We start from the raw sequence: 25,321 nt of genomic DNA, 5'->3' as shown, positions 1-25,321 counted from the left end.
CATTTACACAGAAAATTCCAGAACCTCTTTGCCAGTGGAGTTCCTCTATCAGGGACGGATATCTGGAAGTGTCAGTGGCCCTGAGAGATGTATGCATTTCAGTTTTCACCAGATCTATTCAAAGGCCTTTGGCCAGAGTCTCTTTCACAGCGGGCACTTCTATGGACATTTCTCTTTCTTCTAAGATGATGTGAACATGAGTGTGAGTGTGTGCATGTGTGTGTGTGTGCATTTGTGTATGTGTGTGTGTGTTTTCATGTGCATTTGTGTACAAAAGATCTAGTTCTAGCATTGCATGAGTATATATGAGCGTGTGAGGCTGTGAAGTCATATGTTTTGGGGGACCTCCTAGAAGCTGAGCCATTACAGAGGTATGTGTATATCCTGTACTGGTTTTCCCAGGTCTGTTCATGTGAGCCCTGCACTTACGAAACAAAGACACTTTAGAGCCATGACTGGATTCTGGACTTTCAGGCCCTGTGTGAGGCTTGCCGCAATGCATGGACACACAGGAGATATACAAGGATGTTAGGGCATGTGATGGCCTTTCAGACTAGTAGGCCTTAGAGCAGCCTTTAGTTTAGCTCTAAGATGCTACTGCAGAGCTGGTTATAAAGAGGTGTCCTAAGTCTACCACAGCTACCCTGAAGCTCCTTCTTAACTGTTCAGCCACACCTTATTATTATTATTATTATTATTATTATTATTATTATTATTGTAAGAAAGTTCACACCAGTGTGCTATTTAATGTCCTCTTTTAGCAGAAACATTGACCCATGGATACTTTCTGCTTTTCGTTCATACTTACCATGTCGCCATTAAATTTTTAAAATATAATTTCATTCCCTCCTTCCAACCCCTCCTACATTCCCTGTGTCACCATTCTGGTGTGTTCTGGGATTTGTAGTTCAGGAAATGTCCATTGGTCCACATCAGAGTCATTCCTGTGGAGATCTGTGGCTCTCACAGACCCATCGATATCTGTGCTTTCTCACTTGACTGTGACTTGAAGTCAGTATAGGGGAGATGGGCTTCGAACTGAGTGATTTGCTGGGCTGGTGGCACCATCTGGAAGTTTAAGGGTATGAGCTAAAACAGACCTGTGATGTATTGACTGGGTTCTTTATCTTGGCCATGTTAAAGTGGACCCTCAGTTGGAACATCTTTTGTTGTTGTTTTGTTTTGTTTTTTAAAGATATCATGAATGCTTTGGCTGCATGTATATCTGCATGCCAGAAAACAGCATCAGATCCTGTTACAGATGGTTGTGAGCCACCATGTGTTTGCTGGGAATTGAACTCAAGACCTCTGGAAGAGCACTCAGTGCTCTTAACCACTGAGCCTTCTTTCCGGGCCCCTAGATTGGCAAATCTTAGAACCACCCTCTGAGCACTGATATCTGGCTCTTCCCTCCCACCCCCTCCCTCACCCCTGATTTCCCTTGGGGCACTGACTTTAGTCTTCAGACTTAGTCGGTTGTTTTAGGACCAAGCTTTCTACTTTGGCACCAGCTCTGGGTTCCCACAGGTTATAGCATATGACAGCAGAGTTGGACCCAGGAAAATCAAGCTTTGAATCTAAGCTGTAAATGTTTCCTGGTGTGAAGAAGCAGCTTGCTTTTCTCTAAGCCCCAGTTTCCTCGCCTGCAGAGTGCTGCTTAGCCTTCATGGAGAGTTCTAAATGAATACCGTGCACAGCTAGTGCGGCCTGGCCCATGCTGGGCCCCCATTAAGTGGGATGTTCCTTTCCCTAAGACCATGTCCTTCTCCTGTTAGTGCTATACTTACTACAACTATCCCTGTCAGCTATGTGAGCAGATGCTAGAAGGATCCTTCCCGTGAGAGAGGGGTCGAGGCAGAGGTTAAGTGGAAGAAAGGAGACCTTGACACGTGGTATTACAAAGAATTCTAACTTGGAGCAGCAGATTGTGGAGTGCTGGGTTAGCCTATGACAAACACACCCGATAGCTTGGCTTGTCCCAGATCCTCAAATAAGCCCATTACCACATCTTAATCACATTTATATACTTTATCTGCACCACAATGTTTTAGAATCTGCAGGATATGTTGGGCCTAGAACTCAGGAGCCAACCATATCTGGGCCCAAACCCTATATCTATCACTTACCCGACATGGAAGCTTTGATTTGACCCTAAGCCCCAGTCTCCTCGTCTGGAAAGTGATCACAGCACTGGTTTGCTACCAGAGGAGTTCTGTGTAGTAAAGCTGAACTCAGATTCTAGCACCTTCCACGACATGCGGGATAAACATTTGCAGTGCTTTTTCCGGCTATCCACCCTTGGCTTGTCTCTGGCTGGGAAGGATCTCAGTCTTGCAGTGACAGGACCAGCACATCACCCTTTATCTTTGAGAGCCCCAGGCTTTCCATGCGGAGGCAGACACTGAGTCACTGGGTGAGTCTGACCCTGGAGAATACGTACGTACCTTCGCCTCAGTTCCTTTGTAAGTGAAGAGCTTCAGTTTCCATCCGTAGAATGGTGTTAGCAGTGCTCCGTAGAGAGGTAGCTCTGTGGAAATGCTCTAAGGGTCTAAGGAGGTTCTATGGTGTGTGCACCACATCAGGGGCTTAGCCAGAGGGGGTAGCTGATCCCCGTGTTAAAATCACCAATGCTGTCATCTTTACACACTTGAAACTTTGCGCATTTTCCTGGTGTGGATGGGTCAGAGGTTTCCACGTTTCGAGTACCTCATTCAGAAGTCCAGGAGGAGTTTGGGTTTGTGCTGGCTGTCCCAGGCAAGGCAATACAGTTTTGACTCTGCTGACTTGGCATACATACCACCCTGAGTCATGGCATGATCCAGACAGAGGTCATGGCCCATGTTGCTCACTGAGGATGCCATGGTACACCGAGAACCCCAAGTTCACGGAATGCCGCGGAGACATGTCTCATTTCACCAGAATTGCCTCTGGTGGCCTAGGACACCCTTCATGTTCTATCTCTGCCTCAGCAGATGAACATCCTCCTTCTCCTCCTCCTTCTTTTTAAAGGATGTCTTTATTTTATGTGAGTACACTGTTGCTGTCTTCAGACACATCAGAAGAGGGCATCAGATCTCATTACAGATAATCAAGAGCCACCATGTGGTTGTTGGGAATTGAACCCAGGACCTCTGGAGGAGCAGTCGGTGCTCTTAACCACTGAGCCATCTCTCTAGCCCTCAGGTGGCCTTCTTATGGGCCTTTTGTAACAGCCTTTTCCTTCAGCATCCTACAGCAGGATGAGCCCCATGAACTAGAAGGAACCCTGAGGAAGAATCCATCTTCTGTCAGAAGTGCCATCAGGATGTGTTGACTTCTCTGGCTAACAATGTCTCCCAGGGGAACCCAATGATCCCAATAACAACAGTTTCTCATGGGTTTCTCTGACTCTCCGAGGGGAATTCAGTAAAATTAGGTTTGGGGAAGCCACGTGAGGCCTTGCAATGATACCAGTGTGAGAAACTGAGACTCTCCACATGTCACCTCAGGCATGGTCTCTCCTTGTCTGGTCTCAGTCATCTTGCCTGAGGAAAGGAAAGGTTGGCCTTATGTGGGAGTTTCCAGAGTGAAGCTTCATGGAAGGAAAGCTTCTGGGTTTAGATGAGTTTGGTGGAGGTTATATCTTGTGGGGCTTCATGGCATGCAGTGTGCAAGGAAGGCCAGGAGAAGCTGTGGGTGCACAGCCCTGTCCCTTTGCTTCACCGAACTTTACTCTTCTGACTACAGATGAGCATTATTATGGTTACCAACATTACGACTGCCATGTTTGCTGATATGTCCATCAAGCAAGCATTCTGCATAACTATTACCATGAAACATCCCCTGGGAAATGGGCAGATGAGGAGATGAACAGGATCTTCGCAGTTATTGTGGAGAGGTGACTACAGCCCTTTAAGGGGTGCTTGTCCTGCAGGTCTGATGTTGCCTCTTTGTCTTGTAGGTGCCTTCCTCATTCCATACACGCTGTTCCTCATCATCGCTGGAATGCCCCTGTTTTACATGGAGCTGGCTCTGGGGCAGTACAACCGGGAGGGGGCAGCCACAGTGTGGAAGATCTGCCCTTTCTTCAAAGGTAGGAGTGACCTGAGGCAAGGCCAATATTTTCTCCAAAGTCTTTCTTGGTATATCCTGAAGAATCTGCTCCCAAGGTGAGATTTAAGGTAGACCAACTCTCACATGGGGCTACGGGCATTGATGATGTCAACATTGTCCACCATTTAAATTTAGACAGAGATACTAGGATACATGCAGTGTAGCCTGAAACTCGAGCTCCAGGCTAGGCCCTACTAGTTGAGCAAATGACTAGAGTGTTTTTATATATGGGAAATACAAAGGCAGCAGGGATCTCAGTACACACACCTCTGCTCTCACTTCATGGAAGGCATGACAAGTTGATCACAGATGCCTTCAAGTTCAAGCAGAAAGCTGCCTTAGAAAGAACACAGCTGCTATGACTGCTGTAAGGTTAACTTGTACTTGAATTTAAAACAGGTCTGTGGGAAGTAGCCATGACAACTGCCACTCTCCATCCCCTAGACTACTGGGAGAAGGGTGGCTCAGCAGTGAGGAGGACACATGACATAAGGAGGACAGGCTAACATAAGAGGCTTACAAAACATGTGGATTAGCATCTTTTCTATTAGGTCACCTGCGATCCAACTCAAGATGGTACAAAGTGATGGGCTTCATTATGGTATATATATATATATAATACACATATTATATATATATCATACATACACATACATACACACATATATGTATATACAACACATACATATACATGTATATACACACATACATGCATATATGTATATACACATACATACATATATGTATATACAATACATACATATAAATGTATATATACACATACATGCATATGTAACACATACATATATGTATATACACATACATATTTATGTATACATACATATACACACACATATATTATATGTGTATACTTACGTGCATGCCCAAGTCACACATACCTGCACACACACCTTTTTGATCCAGGTGCTCAAACAGTACTGTCTGGAATCTTTCTCTCTCTCCTGCCTATTTTCTCTTGCGTTAGACTCATTCCCAAGTACATTCTTATCAATGGCTAGTAAAGATGGCTGTGAGCAGCTACAAGGTTAAATTCTACTGAGTTCAACATTAGGAACACAACAAACACATGTGCTGAGATATAGCCAGGAGATCTTGCCCTAGAAACAGGTCCTGGGGAAGGATTTAAGCCTAAGGAATTACCAGAGAAGCTGAGAGGGTCTTAGGAGCATCAGCTGGAGGCAGAGCGCCTGTCCCCAGTTAAGGAGCCCAGCCCTGGCCAGTTCCACAGTGGGTAGAGAGGATGTGAAAACACACCCCTGTGTTGTCCTGCCTGAGCATCGAGGGAGCTGCCACATTTATACACCAGCACCAGATACGGCCTTAAGGCCCTGGCACTTTGTTTACCTGGTAAACGGAGCAAGAGAGCTACAGTGTCAAAAGATCCTGGGTGAGGCTCTGATGGTATGCTCTAGAAAAAAGAGAAATGCAGGAGTACACAGTGGCTGGAGCCTACTTCCGGGGGTGAGGCGGGGCCAGCTCCAAGGCTGGGTCTGGGAAAGCCTGACCTCTGTGTCCCCACACAGGAGTGGGCTATGCTGTGATCCTCATTGCCCTCTATGTCGGCTTTTACTACAATGTCATCATCGCCTGGTCACTCTACTACCTCTTGGCCTCCTTCACCCTGAACCTGCCCTGGACTAACTGTGGCCACTCCTGGAACAGCCCCAACTGTACTGACCCCAAACTCCTCAACGCCTCGGTGCTGGGCGACCACACCAAATACTCCAAATACAAGTTCACACCGGCGGCAGAGTTTTATGAGTAAGTCACGGGTGCTTCACTGGGGACATTCAGGCTCCGGGCGGGAGCAGAGCCAGGTATTAGGAAATAACACAGACAAGCTATGGGGGCGTGGCAGCCAGCGTTCAAAAGGTGCGGGCTTGATGCCAAGTTAAGAACAGGGGATATGGTAGTGCGTGGAGTGCCTGGTGGTGCCGCTGGTCTAGGACAGGAGAGGGGAGGGGAGGGGCCAGTAGGTCAGCTTGCAGACAGGAAGCAGGATGGTGCTAAAGAAATGACACGTATGGCCTGTAGGACACAAAGGGCACTTTGGGGGGGGCAGTAATTGCCTTTAAGAACCTAAACTAAGAATGCAGGTGAATGGGAGCTTGGAGGAGAACAGCCTCTCTAGGGAAGTGACTGTACATGCTGATGATATTAGCTGAGAGGACATCCGGAAGCTAGTTGGTAGATGGTGGCTACAGAGCTGGAATCTGCATCTGTCTGGTCCTGAGGCTTCCCTTCCATCTACTCTGTGCTGGGGGCTCCTGTCCGGGGTGGGGGGGTGGGGGAGGGGAGGCAGACCAGATATATACATCCTGGAGATGGTGTGTTTATGGTGTGTATAAGAGGCACTGGCTGGTGGCAATGGACAAAACATTGTTAAAAATACATACGACATTTTGGTTGGAGTAATTTCAGAAATAGAAAAGCTGTATGGACCGTGTGTGGGACACTCCCTCCCCTGCTTCCAATGTTGACACCTTGGGTAACCTCTCTGCACTCTCGACATCAGAAAGTTAGCTGGCCTACTGCGGACTCACATCTCCCAACTGACACCAAGTTAAACACTATTTAATTGTCGCCCCTGCTTGCCCCCCTCCGACAGGAGTGGCTTCTTTGAGTTTTCCTTGAGTTTCGTGACCTTGACACTTTTAGAGGATGCCGGCCAGGGATTCTGTGAAATATATGTCAAGGTGGATTTATTTGCTGTTTCTCACATTCTGATTGAGGATGTTTACTTTCCACAAGGGCACACGACAGAGGCACTCTGGCGCTCTCCCCGGCGAGCCTTGTCTGGGAGACATGATGTCCATCTGTCTTGTTACCGGCGAGGTTAACCTTGAATGTGGCAAAGGTAGATGCTACCAGCTTCTTCCTGGATAGGGATATTTTCCCTTTGGTAATTGTGTCTTTGAGAGAGGTACTTTCGGGTTATGTGAGCATCTTGTTTCTCCTACTTTTTAGCCTTTACTGCCTACTCAGTTTTTTTGTTTGTTTGCTTGCTTTGTTTTGTTTTGTTTTGAAAGATTTATTTATTATATATAAGGACGCTGTAGCTGTCTTCAGACACTCCAAAAGAGGGCGTCAGATATGGATGGTTGTGAGACACCATGTGGTTGCTGGGATTTGAACTCAAGACCTTCGGAAGAGCAGTCTTGAGCCCTCTCTCCAGCCTACTCGTTACTATTTATTATGTCTGTGGTTGACTCATGAGCCACCACCTGTCCCGACCAGCAGGACAGAGAATGGCTCCTGACAACCACCATTCAGCCTGTTGGCCTCTCAGTCTCTGATCTGTCTTGCTGGGTCTTGGTGAATCAGTGATTGATCTTCAGTCTCCCTAACTTGCATGCACATTTGTAATCCTCAGAAGACAGCTTCAACTCCTCCCTCCAGGGAGGGTGACCCTCATTTGAACCATGGCATAGTCACATGTGAGTGGCAGTCCAAGGCCACAAAACATGGACCAGGACAGGTAAAGCCCACTGGCGTCCATCCTCCGGGCCCATGTGATCCCCTGCAGAAGCCTCTCACTGTACTAAACAGAAACACAGATTATAGATTCTGAGGCTTTTGGGACACGTATGTAGACTTATCGCCTAGGTCATACATAAACCCACAAATGAAGAAAGTACGGATACCACCAAAGTCCAGTTTGCTGAGCCATGAATTTATTGGAGTTGTTTACATGGAAATGGATGAGGGGTTAGTCTCTGGAGTAGAAATGACTCAAAGACAGTTCTGTCACGAAAGCCTACCCCGGCATGGGTGACAACTCACAGAAGCCAGGGTCCTGGAGCTCACTGCACGTTGTCCTTTCCAAGTGAGTCTGCTCTAAACCGGTTCCAGGTAGACCAGCTGGTTTCTGCTTTTTCCAGGCAGCTGAGCTGCTCTCAGAGCCCTGTGGCTTTCCTCCTCCAAGAGTCTTCCTGGCAACTCCGTTCTGCTAGGTCTCAGAGGAACTCTCAGCTTTTGTTGCTTACTCTGGCAGTGAGGGGGCCTAGTGAATCTGCTCAGTTTCAGGGACTCATGGAAACGATTTTGAGTTGTTTATCTTCCTGCTTAAGACGTTTCCCAATAGGATCGAACCTGGTTAGTAGTTAAATGTTGTTTGCTCTAGGAATGAGGAAACCAGCACAAACTGGTGAGTGCGAGTGCTTTGTTCCAGGTTCCCTGTTTAGAAGGAGCATCAGAAGGGAGTTTGTCCCAGTCCCAAGTTCTTAGCACAGTGGAGTTAAATCTTGGCTACACATCACAATCACCTGGGGAGCTTTAGAAGTCACAACTGTCTGGATCTTACCAGCCTGGGTCCAGCCAGGACGCATGGACTTCCTTTATTGGCGTCTCCCCAGAATCCTAACATCCAGTCATTGAAGGCCCCTGGATTAGTCACTGCAGGTCCTTGTTTCTCTCTCTCTCTCTCTCTCTCTCTCTCTCTCTCTCTCTCTCTCTCTCTCTCTCTCTCTCTCTCTGTGTGTGTGTGTGTGTGTGTGTGTGTATCTCATATCATAGAAAATTTAGGGCCTCCTTCATTCTTCATAGGAGCAGAGTTTGTGGGTGAAGGTTCTGGGAGTTTCTTCCTATTTTATGAGTGTGGTTTGGACATAGAGACAGTGAAAGATGGGGGATGGGGAGGGAGGGGCTGCTGATCCCTGCTTCCCAGCATGCTCCTCTCTCCTCTCACAGAACAAAAGAACCTGGTTTTTCTTTAGCTCCTGGCAATCGTTGTTCTTATAAATTAAAATGGTAAAAGAAAGCCCCTCATCTTGGTCTGGTTAATATTTGATTCCTCCCCCAGTGGCCAGCAGTCTCCCGCAGAGATGCACAGCAGGAGGGAGATGAGACCTTGAGTTGCTTTTGTTGTAGAGCTGAGCTTCTTCCAGGCCCAGCCAAGAGCAGAATGTGGTAGAAAGAGAACACATTCCTGTCTAAGATTACATGGGCCTTGGGGGCCTAGAGTAGAGAGCAGAAGGCAGGGAGACTGTCAGCAGCCTTCTCTGCAGACCTCTCTGTCTCCCTCATCTGTTCCCTCATCCCAGAAGCCTTCATCGTTCTCCTGAACTCTATTTCCAGCATGCTTTCACATCTAATTCCTGCCTTGTCTTCTCCTTCTCCATTTGTGGAGGTGCAAATGAGCTATAACGTCAGACAAAAAGGTGAGGCCCAGCCTTAGGTCTGAGGCAGAGCTGGGTCTCTTCACCTGGCCCAGGACTCTCGTCTCACAGGTCCGGCTCCTGGTTTCCTTTCGTGGGACAAGAGTGCAGGGGTCTCTGCAGGTAGATAGGAGCCCCTCTCAGACTTCTCTTTCTCAAGTCGGCCCTGCCTATGAGCTTCCCAGAACGCAGCACTGGCATGGGCTGCCTCTGGATTCTGTTCAGTACACCTCCCTTTTATTTAAATGTTTGATGTGCTTTTAAGACAATTGAACTCCAAAGAGCCAGCAAACGCGAGCCAGTGCCAGCCCTGTGGAGGCCGGCCGGGTGATTCCTTCGCCGGCCCTCCCCCCCCCCCCCCCAGCATCCTGGACAAGTTTGCTGCCTTCTTCTGCTCATTTAGGCAGACAGACGGAACATGCCATTCGAGGGAACAAATCTGCTGCTCTCTGCAGGCTCTGGGCGTGAAGCCACATAGCCCCACCAACTGAAAGCCACTGAAGGTCTATCCTTATCTGTAAGGGGCATCTTCAGTGACTGTGTCAGGATAGAAAATTTTTACCCACGATGCCTCTGAGGAGGAAGGGAATTCTCCCTCCTCCCTAACAGTAACTCTTCACACTGAAATGTCAAGTGAGAAATGGAGCTGTATTGGCTCACAGGCTTTGGAAAATCTGAATGGTGCACTCCGCGGTGATTCACGTCCATTAAGCTGCTGCAAAAGGAATACAAACCCAAGTCACGTTTGCCAAGCCCAGAGTCTGGAAGGTTACCCTTGGTCTACTTCTCCATCATCAGCTCTGGAGTCTGGATCTTCAGATACACACGAGGGTGAGGCGTCCCATTGCATGAGGGCGCTTCAGTTGTGAGACTAGACACTAGTGAATTTTCCCAAGTTTCAGACATGCAGGGGTTGGTGGCGATTCCAGAGAGAGAGAGAGAGAGAGAGAGAGAGAGAGAGAGAGAGAGAGAGAGAGAGAGAGAGAGAGAGAGAGAGAGAGAGAGTGGAGAAGATTTAACAGTCAAATTAGTCAGATGGCAATTGATATTCTACATTTTACCCATAAAACAACGAGACAAGGCAGAGCTAAGCATGGAGCGAGGCCAGACTACTCCTTATCCTCGGTCATATTCATCCACCCATTCCAAATCTCCACCCCTATTTTCTCCTGTCTTCTCTTCCCAACTCCTCCCTTTCCTGTCCCACCTTCCATCCTTTCTCTCTTTGGAAATAAAAGCTACAAGTTAGGGGACCGCTTCTGATTCAAGACTAGAGAAACTCAAAGGTTGACCAGGCTGAAAATTGGACTGGGAAATGTATTTTAGGATACAGGTACAGAAAGTCCCATGAGTCCCAAGCCTTTCCCCAAGGGCCAGGGGAACATCTGAAGGCTGCAGACAAGTATCTTGCTGTTGCCTGGAGCAAAAGACTGATGTGACAAGGGAGGCAAGAACTTGGCAGTGGTGGCTTCTGAAGGCTCTCTGATGCTGAAAGGCTTGTTTCTGTCCCCTGGAGCTGGACTTGACACCTTGAGATGCATAATTTATGGTAGGATGATTCTTTCTGTGGAGTGGGGGCTGGGCAACCGCTGTCCTGTATAGTTGTCCTCTACTCAATAGATATAAAAACCGCCCTTTTCCTCCATATATAGTAACCAGAAAGATCCACACACAAGGAGAATTGTCCTGGTGAGAAGTTTTGTCTTATATGAAGTTTCTGACTATTTGGAGATGAAAGAGTGACAAGGTTAGACTGATGTATTACATCTGTCTGAGGTTAGACCAGATTGGATTTAAGAGAGCTAGTGAGCTGAAGAGAGACCAGGACTGGGGGAACTACTGGTATCTTCTATGGTTGGTTCTAGAGGGAGAGAATAAGGGGGTCTGGTGTGGGACCAGAGACAGGACTAGGAAGAGTCAGACAGGGGGACTGTTGCAGAAGGAGATAAGACATGATGAAGACAAAACAGGTGAGCTGGGGCTTCAGAGACTGGGTGGTTGGAGGAATGTGGGTGTCTTTGGGGGTCTCAGTCACTCAAAAAGTTTTAGTCATCATTCACAAATACTCACATTCCTGTCCACCACTGCATCCGTCTACCTGCTGCCAGTTTGCCCTGTGCTCTCCTGGCTCCTCGCAACCTTGTCAGAAGAGCCTGGCCTGTTTGCACTCTTTGTGGAACCTTGTGAGTGCTCCTCAGCTTCCTTTGCAGACACCTGCTTCTCCTCCCTGAAGCCTAGGCCCAGATGCAAGGATAGCTACAGCTGCCCTCTGTGGGGCATGTCCTGGGCTCAGGGTATGGCTCCCATTCTGCAACTGGATCCTCATGAGAGGGAGAAAGCTCTGAGGTGGAGCTGTTTACAGGAGCCTATTTTCACTGCCCCTATCCTGGGAGCTCCACATATGCTGGAGTCCCCAGTCTCTACCGTGCAACCTGGATCAAAGCTGAGCTACAGAAGGCTTGGTGTGAGCATGGGGTCAGGATGCTCACACAGGATCCAGGGACAGGGCCCGCTTGGGGGAGCCTGGCTGATTTCACTTCCATTCCCCGACATGTCAACGTTTCTTCATGTTCTTGCAAATACTAGACATCTGAGATGAATGGATGAGTTGCAGAGTGAATAAATGCAGCACACAGGCTTAGCAGTGGCCATCACACCTTCACAGGCCACTTGCAAACGTTAACTGCTTAGGGGCAAGCTAGTGGATCTCTAGACTGGGAGTAGATGCTCTCATGTGAACTGAGTCTGATTTTTTATTGAGCTGGTCCAGTAAAGATGGTTCAACTCCCAGTTACCTGGGCTGTTTTCAAGCACCCAAGCCTCTAGAAGATTTACAAGCCCATCTCTTAGGAGTCCCCTCAAGCCTCCCCTCTCTCAAGTACAGAAAGCCAGTTGTATTTTTCCAGGAAAGTAGATAGATTCCGAAAGGCTTGGGTTGGCTTAGCAGAAGTTTGTCATTTGGGTAGGTATCTGGCTCAGTGGGTTCATTCTTTGGTGGCCAATCAAAGACTTTACTACCCAAGTGCCAACTCCACAGAGGTTTGACTTAATTGGTTAAGAGTGAGCATAAAGCAGCAGATTGATTTATGATATAAAATATCCTTTTTAAAAAGTTGATTTTTGTCTGCTCTGGTGGCTCATGGGAGAATGAAGCAGGAAGAGAGCCATGGGTTCCAGGGCAGCCTGGGCTACACAGTGAAACAGACAATCAAACAACAACAACAACAACAAACAGAAAGATTTATTTTGACATTAGACAATTAATACTATATGTGAGTTGAAAAATTCTATTGTTGAAGTGGGAAATTGCTCGGAGACGGGGCTATATGAACAACTGGTGTACCTGGAGGATTACAAATTATATTTAAATTAAAGCCCCTATCTCATAATTCTATTTAGGGCATGAAAGAGGTAAACGAGGAAGAAAACTGAGGGAAGTGAGGGAGGAAGAGGAAGGGGACATGGAAGGCATAATATGATTTTATATTGTATGTAATATATATTGCCTTTCCATCAAAGATGTATAGATTTTGAATTCTTTTTACCATCAATGTGTCTTTTGAATTAGTGTTTTATTTTAAGGAAGGATGCTATATGAACCCGCTGTTTCCGTCTAACATATAGCATGATTGATAATATCTGAAGCTGAATGCAGACATTTGCACACTGACACACATGCAAGTGAAGTGTCTACGTGGGAAAACGGGAGGTGTGAGGGACCCGGAGAGTTGGAATTTATTCACAAGTAGAAGGCAGGCTTATGAAGAGCAGCGAAAGCATGCTTGCCAGAGACTCACCTTTTCTCCCTAGATCTCTCTGGGGTGTCTCTGGGTTCTCATTACTATTTCAAATAGAAGACAGATTGTTAGACTTGGCAAAAAGAGGTTAGGACATTGGTCTGTGCTGAATCCAACAGGTAACTGGCAGACCTAGCCTGAGCCCTAGTCACTCAGGAGTGATTTATCTACCTCTCTTTTGGGGAAGACCTTTGTGCAGTGACCACCCCCCCCCATATCAAACTGTGAAAATGTGTCTATTCTGAGCAGGTACAGACAAAAGTTTGTATCTTGTCTTTGTCTCCGCAGTGATACAGAATAGCGCGTCACTGTTACTGTGTTTAAAACAGTCTAAAGGTGGCCTAGAATGTACAAAAGGGCCTGCGTAAGGAATATCAAATACAATGCCATTTTATCTAAGGGACTTGGGAAAATCCACTGATTATAGTATCCATGGAAGGTCCTGGAATCAATCCCCCAAGGATACTGAGGGACAACTGTGTAGTCAGTCTTGGTGTCCTGTGTAGTGTAGAAGCTCTTCTGCCAGATGAGTCAGGAGCCACAGGAACTGAAAGGGTTAAAAATGTATGTCAAGGGTGAGTGGGGAACCCTCCTGGGGAAAAGGACCTTGGAGGCAGCAATTGTCAGCCAGCTACAGCCTTTGAGTGAGGCAAGGAGGCAGAGACCACTCTGGGGGCTCCTTCCGCTTCCTGACTCCTCCCAACAAAGCCACTCTTTATAGTAATTTTACACTGAATGCTACTGCTGACGCTGGGGTATAGCCTCACAGAGGAAGGGGTTGAATGCCAGAAGCTTCCTGAATGTGCCTATAGCCCAAATAGGCCAGCCTGCAGCATCCTTCGGAGAGGAATGCATGGCATAGATGTTGTCCAAGGCCCCACTAAGGTGCTCTTGGTTCCATTTGTTTGACTTTCTGGGGTGTGTATTGTTGGTGAGCATCTGTGCTCTATGGGACACCCTGTTCCAGTGACATGATCTTCTAGTTTATCTATCCATTTGTCTCATTTGACAATGTCACCAAATGGCTTTAATTGTGACCTAATTAGCAAGCGGTCATTTTCCTTGCTGTTCTTTCATTCCCTTGCTGTACATAGTTATATGGGGTCTTGAATGCCCCAGGCTTTCAGAATGCTCATTCTGCTTGATTTTGTTGTTTAAAATGCCTTTTATTGAAGGGTAACGTATCATAAAGGGCCAGCTCAGGGACTGTCGCCAACCACAGCCATGTGACTAACACCCAACCCAGGAATCATGGTCCCTTCCTAGTTGGCCACCCTCTCTTCCAGTCCAGAGTGACTTCTAACCATCTGGATCAAGTTTCCATATTTCACAAAACTTCATATGAATGGAATTAGACAGAAAATGCTCATTTGTTTGTCTACCATGGCCAGAAGATGTTGGGTTAGATGCCGCATAGTACCCTACACTCCATTCATTCTACTAATTGTGGATTTCTGTTTTGGCGGTTGTTGTGTTTGTGTGAACATTTATTCCACAGATGGTATATATTACCATGCTGGGGTTGTTGCCTGTGAACATTAATTCTACTAATGGTAGATACTACCATGTTGGGATTGGAGCATTTGTGAACATTAATTCTCCAAATAGTAGAAATTAACATGCTATGGTTGTAGTGTGTGTGAACAGTGTTCTTTCTCCTACCGAGGACTGGTAGTTTAGAAAATGCAGTCTGGAGAACAGGGATCTTCTATCTCTCTCTTTTTTTTTTTTTAATTTTTTTATTTGATATAATTTATTTACATTTCAAATGATTTCCCCTTTTCTAGCCCCCCCCCACTCCCCGAAAGTCCCGTAAGCCCCCTTCTCTTCCCCTGTCCTCCCTCCCACCCCTTCCCAGTTCCCCGTTCTGGTTTTGCCGAATACTGTTTCACTGAGTCTTTCCAGAACCAGGGACCGCTCCTCCTTTCTTCTTGTATCTCATTTGATGTGTAGATTATGTTTTGGGTATTCCAGTTTTCTAGGTTAATAACCACTTATTAGTGAGTGCATACCATGATTCACCTTTTGAGTCTGGGTTACCTCACTTAGACTCTGGAAATCAGTCTGGCGGATCTTCTATCTCTTATCACCATGTTCCCATGGCCAGCAGGTGGCACTTGAGCAGGCCATCCTAGATGCAGGCCATAGCTGACCAGAGCTGGCCCACACAAGAACGCTAGGATCATAGAGAATGGTGAATCCTGTTACCATCACTAGGCACTTGGTCATCCTCCTTGATGCTGTCCCCTCTCCTGCTCACAGGCGCGGTGTCCTACACCTGCATGAGAGCAGTGGGATCCATGATATAGGCCTGCCGCAGTGGCAGCTGCTGCTCTGTCTGATGGTCGTCATCGTCGTCTTGTATTTCAGCCTCTGGAAAGGAGTGAAGACATCAGGAAAGGTAATGTCTCTGTGCTTCTTCAGCTGGGAGGTTGGCCTTGGAAAGACACATGGGTGGTGTGGTGTGTGTGTGTGTGTGTGTGTGTGTGTGTTTCCTAGCTACAACCTTGTGGCTAGTGCAAAGAGGTGGGTCTAAGAGCACAAGTTCAGGTTGCATCCTCATCTCTGTCTCTCTCTTTTTTTTTTTTTTTTTTTTTTTTTCGAGACAGGGTTTTTCTGTATAGACCTGGCTGTCCTGGAACTCACTCTGTAGACCAGGCTGGCCTCGAACTCAGAAATCCGCCTGCCTCTGCAGAGTGCTGGGATTACAGGCGTGCACCACCACCGCCTGGCTCTCATCTCTGTCTCTATGTGGACAAATCTGTTACCCAGAGCCTGACTACCCAACAGCAGGCGAAAGAGCTGTAAGAGGATCAGACCTCCTCACATTTTCCATTGAAAACTTCCATAATAGCAGAGATCAGAGCCTAGGCATTCTCTAAGGTCTCAAACCAAGGCTAAAATAACTACTAACTGATCCTTGTCCTTAAATTCTTACCTAAACCTGCATGTAAGCATTACATCTTACTTGGGAAATTGACAATTTGCCCTACAATAGAATCAATAAGTCCATGCTGAGTGTTTGGTAGAAAATGCTTTGAAAGATAATTAGATGTGTGTTTTGATTCTAATACAGTGCTGGGGTCCCACAAGTGTCTAGAGAACACAGAAGAATACAGGTGAGCAGACCAGTGAGGTGGCATTTTGAACTTGGATGCTGCTGCCTTCTGTGGTCACCTCTCTGGGACAGAGTATATTTAGGGGGTGGCTCTTGACGATTCTTAGATTGGGGATTAACATGGGAATAACAGTCTCCCAGGGACTGTATGCAGTCTAGAAGGACTCAACTGAAATTCAGGTGGTATTGCTAGGAAGTGTTCTTTCTAATGTTTTGCTTAGACACAGCTTTGGAACAAACCATTCCTAAGAGAGTTAATATGGCAAACATGTTCCAAATCTCAGAATTGACTGGGCTCAGTCACATGGTTCTTCTGCTCTGTGTGATATTGCCTGGGCCATATGTCTGGAGACCTGACTGGACCGGAGCATCCTAGGTGGTTGGGGCTGTCTGGGAGCAGAGTTGGAGCTTTTAGTCAGTGGGTGTGGGATTTGTGTGTGTGTGTGTGTGTGTGTGTGTGTGTGTTCCTGGACATCTCCCATCACGACAGTTGACTCCCCAGAGCATGCTTCACACAGCAGAGGCTCTGCATGAAGTATCCTCCAGCTTCTGCTTGTATCGTGCTTGTCCTTTGTCTCAGTGCCAGCACTGATCTAGGATCACAGTCATGGAACGCTTGGCACAGAGGCGGGCTTCGTAGATGCTTAGTGGGATGAAGGTGAGTGCACTTTCGGGGCTTTGTTAAGCGCTTAGCTCAACTTACTAAGCTTTTATGGACACCTACTACGTGCTGTTTTAGATGCTGAGACTAGCAGTACACAAATAGAGGGCAGATTGTTTCCTCCACTTCTTTCTTCTGTTTGTGTTCCTGATGGGCTTGGTGTCGGCCCAGATGTGTAATATTTTGAGTGTCTATCCAGAGGCATCTATGGGTAGCCTGCTGTAAATAAGCACTTGTGGTCACAAAGTACACTCGTCATTATGTAGTTTGCTTTTTTTTTTGCTTGTTTGTTTTAAACTTACAATTGCCCTTAAAAATAACTTCACACTAGGTAATCCAGTTAGTCCTTAATAAAAACATACTAGACTTTTAAGTTGTTATTAAGCTAACTTACCAGGTAGCTATATCTTGAAAGAGAGATGTAACCAGCTGTATATTTGTTTGCACTTTGACTCGAGGTAGGCAGTATTTCCTATTAAGGTCTGCCATGGTCAGAAAGTCAGAGATGCTGCATTTGCAGGTGATGCATTCTCTGACAGCTGAGAGAAAGGTGTGTGGAGAAGGTGATATTTGTGCTATCCCTGTCAGGATAGGCATGGGTAGAAGTGAGGAGGAAGGGGAAGAACCTCTGAGCAAAGTTATCAAGGTGTGAAAGCCTGAACAAACCCTGGTTAGGTTTCTCTGTGCTGCTCTTGGTGCTAGGAGCAGGCCACACAGCCCATCCTATGAGCTGTAGAAGATGAGGTGTGAACCATTAGTGTTCTAATATGGAGCCCAAACTTGTTCCTCACAGTCATGAGCAGACCTTAAGCTGCCAGCAGGGATACTGGTGTTACCAAGAGACCAGCAGGAGCGGGGATGCTTGAGCATGCTCTGTTCCTCTTGCTGAATGTACTGTCTGAGTTGAGGAGTGTTTCACCACAGAGGCACCATCCATATGGAGACGTGAAGAGGGGTGTGCTTGGCCCTGCAGGGTCAACTGAAGCCAGGCCCCTGTTTGTGTAAGTCCCCTGAGTTTGAGCACATAGGTGGTCCGTGGGGAGGTTATTTCTAGAACTGGCTTCACTTGGGACATTCCAGTGCCCCATCTTTTAATTGCTTTTATAAACTGAGTAATGAGGAATCCAAGAGTATTGCTATTTCTTTCTGGAAGAGCACACAAGCTTTTCTTAGTCATTCCCCAGAGTCACAGAGGAGGCCTGGAACGAGTCAAAAATGTGCAAGTGAAGATGCTTTGGAAAGATGATTTGTTGACTGCTTGGCTCTCGGGAAGGAAGGTGGGAGTAGGGCATGGTCTGAGCTTGGGTGAGGGGGTACCCCAGACCACACACTCAGTGGCAGCTGTGTTGGCCCAGTGACCACTTCAAAGTAAAAGGAGGTCAGAAGGGACGAGGAACAGGGCTCACCTTCCCCCTCTCCGAGTTCCCACACAATCTGTTTACACACTGCCCCACACTTGGAGAAATTTCAGAGGTTCCTCCTCCAGGGAGAGGAGGTGGGGTGGCAGAGCTGGTCAGCCCCAGCCATTTCTCATTACCTGCTTCACTGCCAGCTTGGGGCTGCTTGGAAGATGGAAACACATAGACCATTGGAATCCACAGACAATGTCCTGACTTCTAGAAGATGCAATAGAAAGGGAAAAGAGAGAAAGCCAGACAAATTTAAAGATTATTTGAGCTTTATAATATTTAATTGATTAAAAAGCTTTGCTGCTGCTGTTGCTGCCGCTGCTGCTGCTGCTGTTACTGCTGCTGCTGTTGTTTGCTGTTGTTTAATTTGTGGTCAAGGCATAATTCCAGCTGTCTTCCCCCTACTGTGTCATTCCAGGCTGATCCTGGCTTTCCTTCCTGACTTGACCTGACTGAGTTACACAGAACAGAGTCATTTGCACATGATTCATGCTTACACTAAACTATTTATAGCTCCTTATTTTCTTAAGTAACACTACCGTTATGCCATACCCTATAAATTCTTCTGCATTAAAAGACTATCTTCATTGTTCGTGAAAATGGCCCTGAAATTTGGTTTAAAGACCACAAATCCTAAACCTGGAAAGGCTAATGAAAATGAAGTTTTACAGGGATACAGAGTAGATATGACTTTGTTATTTATTTTAGTTCTTATTTGTGTGCACATGTATATGTTTGTATGTGTGTGGGTGCACATATGTATTTGAGTGTGTATGGACATGTAAGGACCAAAGGGAGGACTTCAGATTGTCATTCCTGTGCACTGTGCTTGTTTTTGTTTGTTTGAGACATGGTTTCTCACTGGTCTAGCACTTGCCAAGTAGCTAAGGCTAGCTGGCCACAAACTGCAGGGAGCTTTTTTCTAGGAGTGTGAGTATCTATATTCTCAGTTTTGGAGCATGACCCTCACCTGAGCTTTTCCAGATGAAGGTCTAAAAGGACTCTGAGGAACACCCTGGTAAAGCTCAGATTTCTGATCTTCCCTGCAGAGAGTCTGTTTGGTATAGGTGGGGTAGGAGCTCCCATTTCTGATGAACTTTTGGGCAACATCAATGCTAGTGGTCCATGGACATCACCTTGACCAAGGTCATCCTTGGCCTGATACCTGGATGCATGGTCTTGCGTGTCTTCAACAATGGGACCTCAGCCTCTCCCCAGACAACTTTGAATAGAGAGCCCTGCCATCTGGAGGCTTTCCCTTTATGAGCCACAGGTTACAGTCTTCCTGAGTCTTATGATCAGCCATTAGTTTGAAATTGGTACTGTACACCTTCAGGAAGTTATCCATAGACACATCCAAGTGGGTCATGATTTATGTTTAGGGATGGGCATGATAGAACGTGCTTCTCATCCCAGTATCTGGGAAGCAAAGTTTGAGGCCAGCCTGGTCTATGAGAGCAGGTTAATCATGGTTACCTAGAGAGACCATGTGTCAAAAAAATCAAAAACAAATAATAACAACAAAATGTATGTTTGAAGTGACAGAAAAAAGAAAAAAAGAAAAAGGTGATACTCATTTTTTTTTTATCTCATGCTAAAAAGGAAGCCTGGGATGGAGATGACAGAGCCCACAGGTCTCCTCTTCCTTTGCTATGTGCACAGGGGAACACATGGATGTGAGGAAGATGTCCTCTAGTTTTTGACAAATGCCCTAGATGTCTGAAAGCATTTTTGCCATCCAAAGCTTTAACTTTGGATGTACGGGCATTTCTTGATACACTCACTGCCAGCTCCGTCATACCCTTATAATGTTCCTGGGGGACCCAAATCCATGTTGGAGCCACATTTGTGGCCAATGAATGAGCTCCCCAGGCTCCATGGGAGATTCCCCGGAGTCAGAACACGGGGTGCTGTTCTCATGGGAGGAGTGTGGTCACACCCAGCCTCCTGGGCAGGACAGTGCATCTGGGCCACAGCTGTTGGCACGAGTGGCAGGAACTGTAACTGTGAGGATGAGGATGGAAGACAGCTTTTCTTTGTTCGTGTTGCCAAGGGTTGTGATCTACTTGCCCCAGTTTGAGAAGCTGAATCATCTGAGATCAGTGTGAGGCCACCCAGATGCAGCAGCCTCTCTTTCAAGGGCGTGGTTTTCTCCCCGTTTTTGTTATCAAGTTTGTCCACAATGTTTCTGCACCTATGATCCCTCAAAGAACACAGGCCCCCAAAGCCCATGTTCCCAAAGATATTCATAGAACTGGGGAGTGACTGACTAGACGCCATAAAGTAGGAGAGCCCTCCCGGTTCCCTCCAAACCAGATGTGCTCACCACTGGAGAATCTACTGTTTCCTCTCCCACTCGTTTGCCTGTTATTTCATTCTTCCGTTGACTGTCATGCACTATCCTGGTTTGTAACTCACCTGCTCTTGCATTCTTCTGTCTCATTCAACCATCTGCCCACTTAACTACTCATCCATCCATTAATTTAATCAAAACCCATTCTATATCCCACCATCTCTCTCCTTTTCTAATGCAACCTTTCATCCATGTGACTGTTCATTCACTCACCTAACAAACATTTCAAGGGAACCATATCTACTAGAAACAAGAAAATCAGGAAGATTAAACTCCAGCCTCTCAATATGAGTATGGGAAAATGTGGACGTTTGTCACTAATATGTCAATTTTTTTAAATTTTTTTTATTCGATATAATTTATTTACATTTCAAATGATTTCCCCTTTTCTAGCCCCCCCCCCACTCCCCGAAAGTCCCGTAAGCCCCCTTCTCTTCCCCTGTCCTCCCTCCCACCCCTTCCCACTTCCCCGTTCTGGTTTTGCCGAATACTGCGTCACTGAGTCTTTCCAGAACCAGGGGCCACTCCTCCTTTCTTCTTGTATCTCATTTGATGTGTGGATTATGTTTTGGGTATTCCAGTTTTCTAGGTTAATAACCACTTATTAGTGAGTGCATACCATGATTCACCTTTTGAGTCTGGGTTACCTCACTTAGTATGATGTTCTCTAGCTCCATCCATTTGCCTAAGAATTTCATGAATTCATTGTTTCTAATGGCTGAATAGTACTCCATTGTGTAGATATACCACATTTTTTGCATCCACTCTTCTGTTGAGGGATACCTGGGTTCTTTCCAGCATCTGGCAATTATAAATAGGGCTGCTATGAACATAGTAGAGCATGTATCCTTATTACATGGTGGGGAATCCTCTGGATATATGCCCAGGAGTGGTATAGCAGGATCTTCTGGAAGTGAGGTGCCCAGTTTTCGGAGGAACCGACAGACTGCTTTCCAGAGTGGTTGTACCAATTTGCAACCCCACCAGCAGTGGAGGAGTGTTCCTCTTTCTCCACACCCTCTCCAACACCTGCTGTCTCCTGAATTTTTAATCTTAGCCATTCTGACTGGTGTAAGATGAAATCTTAGGGTTGTTTTGATTTGCATTTCCCTAATGACTAATGAAGTTGAGCATTTTTTAAGATGCTTCTCCGCCATCCGAAGTTCTTCAGGTGAGAATTCTTTGTTTAACTCTGTACCCCATTTTTTAATAGGGTTGTTTGGTTTTCTGGAGTCTAACTTCTTGAGTTCTTTATATATATTGGATATTAGCCCTCTATCTGATGTAGGATTGGTGAAGATCTTTTCCCAATTTGTTGGTTGCCGATCTGTCCTCTTGATGGTGTTCTTTGCCTTACAGAAACTCTGTAACCTTATGAGGTCCCATTTGTCAATTCTTGCTCTTAGAGCATACGCTATTGGTGTTCTGTTCAGAAACTTTCTCCCTGTACCGATGTCCTCAAGGGTCTTCCCCAGTTTCTTTTCTATTAGCTTCAGAGTGTCTGGCTTTATGTGGAGGTCCTTGATCCATTTGGATTTGAGCTTAGTACAAGGAGACAAGGATGGATCAATTCGCATTCTTCTGCATGCTGACCTCCAGTTGAACCAGCACCATTTGTTGAAAAGGCTATCTTTTTTCCATTGGATGTTTTCAGCCTCTTTGTCGAGGATCAAGTGGCCATAGGTGTGTGGGTTCATTTCTGGATCTTCAATCCTGTTCCATTGATCCTCCTGCCTGTCACTGTACCAATACCATGCAGTTTTTGCTCTGGTAGTATTGCTCTGTAGTATTACTTGAGGTCAGGGATACTGATTCCCCCAGATTTTCTTTTGTTGCCGAGAATAGTTTTAGCTATCCTGGGTTTTTTGTTGTTCCAGATGAATTTGATAATTGCTCTTTCTAACTCTGTGAAGAATTGAGTTGGGATTTTGATGGGTATTGCATTGAATCTGTATATTGCTTTTGTGTCAATTTTTGTTTTGGGTCCATACCTTTCTATGCTGACAAAGAAAGTTAGTTTCAGTCATTACCTAAGTCTTCCATGTTCTATCCAGGGTGGTGTATGGATTCTTTAGGAGGCAGAGTTCCCGAACTGTAGGGAAAGAACAGCTTGCTCTTTTAGCTATATGTCTATTCATGTTTTGGCTTTGTCTTCTTTGGGTGTGACTACCCAAGCCTGGCTCAGTTTGGTGCACAGCTTTTCTGCAAAGAAAATGCTACAGCTACAGCCCACAGATGTGTCAAGAGTGAAAACATTAACCTTGGCTACACATTGACCTCAGTTGGGAAAAAAATACTGTACCTTAGATCATTTAAACCTCAAATCCCAGGACTGGGGATTGTCTTCCACACGCTTGTATATAACTCCCTGGAGTACTTTGATGTGTGGCCAAGAGCATGAAGGATCAGTGACAATGACAACCCTCCTGGCCACTTCTTTCTCTGTTCCTCCAAGTAAGGGAAGGGTGTGGCTATCTGTTTTGATTCTGAAGGTAATTTCTTCCCCGTTGGTGTTTCTGCAAAGATGGTTTGTCTTGGTCTCAATCTGCTCCTACTGAAGTGGAGAATTCTTTTTTTTCTGTTTTCTGCCCAACCATATGTACCAGACTTGAGAGGACGTACTGAAATGTGAATAAAGAAAAAAAAGAGAGAAGCTACGTGTTAGGCACATGTCTGTAATCCCAGAACTTGGGAGACTGAGGCAGGAGGATCATGAATTTGGGGGAGTTTGGGCTACAAGTGACGCAGAGTCTCATAAAGAAAAAAGAAAAAGTATCTCAGTGGTAGCGTGTTTGCTTGACGTGTGGAAAGTTCCGGGTTCTATCCTCTGGGCTCCATTCTCAATACTGAAGGAAACAAAAGCACACAAAGGAGGAAGGGCTAAGGGAGAAGGGGGATGTCAAAGGAGAGGAAAGAAATAGAGAGGAGGGGAGGAAGGGGGAGGAATTTGGACTTTTAAATACCCTGCCTGTAAGTTGGGTGTTAACAATCCATGCCTGTAGTGTGACAGAGGCAGGGCTGAGAGGACTGACACTGCCCTAGTTGTGATCATGCTGTTCCATGTAAAATAGCATAAAGGGGTTGAGAACAAGGCACCGGGGCTTTGAGAACCTAGTTTTGGCCCTTGGTGACCTCATCTTTCATCTCATCTCTAGTCTCTCAGTGACTGACTCCATCAGTTCTGAGCTTCTCCAAGGGAGCCCTGCGTCTGTTCATTGTTCTACCCCTGGGGTCAGGCCAAGGACCTGGCCCTGAAATGAAGATGGTGCCTCCAACAGTAGGAGAAGCGAAATGCTGGATGGATGGCATGGTGGATCCAGTGCCCTTGTCCTAGTACCTCCCCAGGTGCTCATGGTCAGGGTGGGAATCTCACAGCCATCTTGTCTATTGCTCAGGTTGTCTGGATCACAGCCACCCTGCCTTATTTTGTCCTATTTGTGCTCCTGGTCCACGGCATCACTCTGCCTGGTGCCTCGAATGGCATCAACGCCTACCTGCACATTGACTTCTACCGCCTCAAGGAGGCCACGGTGAGTGCCCAGGGTTCACCTACCTACCCAGTGGCCCGGTGGAGGGAGGCTTCTTAGTCTTGGGAGGTGACAATTGCAGAAACATAGCATTAAGAGGAGTATATTTAAATATGCTTCTTTCTTAGTTGAGTGCCTAGCTGATCACTATGCTGTAGACCAAGGACCAAGAAGCAATCTCTTCCCTGTGTAACTCTTAGGAAGACGATAGACCACAGACCATGGGTCATCTTGAAACTTATGAAGCGGAGCAGGCTTCCATGGGTTCTGCATCTGTTTAGCTTCCCCTCATTCAGTCAGCTATGCAGGCACGGAGTCCTTAGTGCAGTCTCAGTGAATGAATCTACCTTCTTTCCACTATAGCAGAAGGTTGGGGAGATGCAGAATAATAGCAAGTAGAGACATGGCAGACGCTATCCCCACTCAAATGCCTTAGGTATCCTGATGTAATTATAAAATATTATAATATATACAATATACACATGTATAACATATGAATATATCTCCAAGTTTGTGTATTGGTGAGGTTAGATTGACTAGGGCCAAGCCATGACATAGCAATTGGAGAAGAGCTTAAATCTTTAGTCTACCAGCCATCTATTTTTGTCACCAGGGAGAGTAGATAGAAAAGTAAACCCCATTGTGTCCAAAGGCTCCCATTGGTTGCTACCATCTGCAGTGGGACATCCAGCAGAAATAACATCTTCTTAAGATCCCATCTTTATAACTCTTGAGATGGCAAGAACTGTTTGGGTTTTTCCTGTCAACATTCTAGCCTAGAATTTCTAGTTTGTTACATTTCTTGAAAATGGGGACATTAAATGGATCCACTGGGCTCCCCCAGGACATGATTACTCAGGTGTCTAAGTCCAGAGATGCTAGGGAGATTCCAGTCCTTTACTATAACTGTCTATGCCTGCTTCAGACCACATTTCCTAGTCTACAGCATTCTTGGGGGATGTTATCTAGTCTGTAGGAAGTAGAGATGGTGATGGGTTTTGTTTACTGGTTCCAGGTATGGATTGATGCTGCAACCCAGATATTTTTTTCCCTGGGGGCTGGATTTGGAGTCTTGATTGCATTTGCCAGTTACAATAAATTTGACAACAACTGTTACAGGTAAGCACCCTTTTAGTGCTTGCCAGCACTAGGAATCCTGGAGTTGGCCCTTGTAAGAACAGTGAGGG

General features: G+C 46.1%; 1 protein-coding gene across 1 annotated transcript in view; it reads left to right on the top strand.

The window, feature by feature from the left end:
- Positions 1 to 25,321, top strand: part of Slc6a2 (solute carrier family 6 member 2) — a 38,664-nt gene that overhangs the window by 6,285 nt on the left and 7,058 nt on the right. Inside the window, exons 2-6 of the mRNA XM_052166670.1 lie at positions 3,941 to 4,072; positions 5,637 to 5,874; positions 15,329 to 15,467; positions 24,003 to 24,137; positions 25,150 to 25,253. Coding sequence (XP_052022630.1) covers positions 3,941 to 4,072; positions 5,637 to 5,874; positions 15,329 to 15,467; positions 24,003 to 24,137; positions 25,150 to 25,253 — 748 coding nt within the window. The remainder of the gene's footprint in view (positions 1 to 3,940; positions 4,073 to 5,636; positions 5,875 to 15,328; positions 15,468 to 24,002; positions 24,138 to 25,149; positions 25,254 to 25,321) is intronic.

Source organism: Apodemus sylvaticus, chromosome 21, assembly GCF_947179515.1.
Source record: "Apodemus sylvaticus chromosome 21, mApoSyl1.1, whole genome shotgun sequence".
Lineage (NCBI taxonomy): Eukaryota > Metazoa > Chordata > Mammalia > Rodentia > Muridae > Apodemus > Apodemus sylvaticus.
This window is presented reverse-complemented; position numbering and strand designations above follow the sequence as displayed.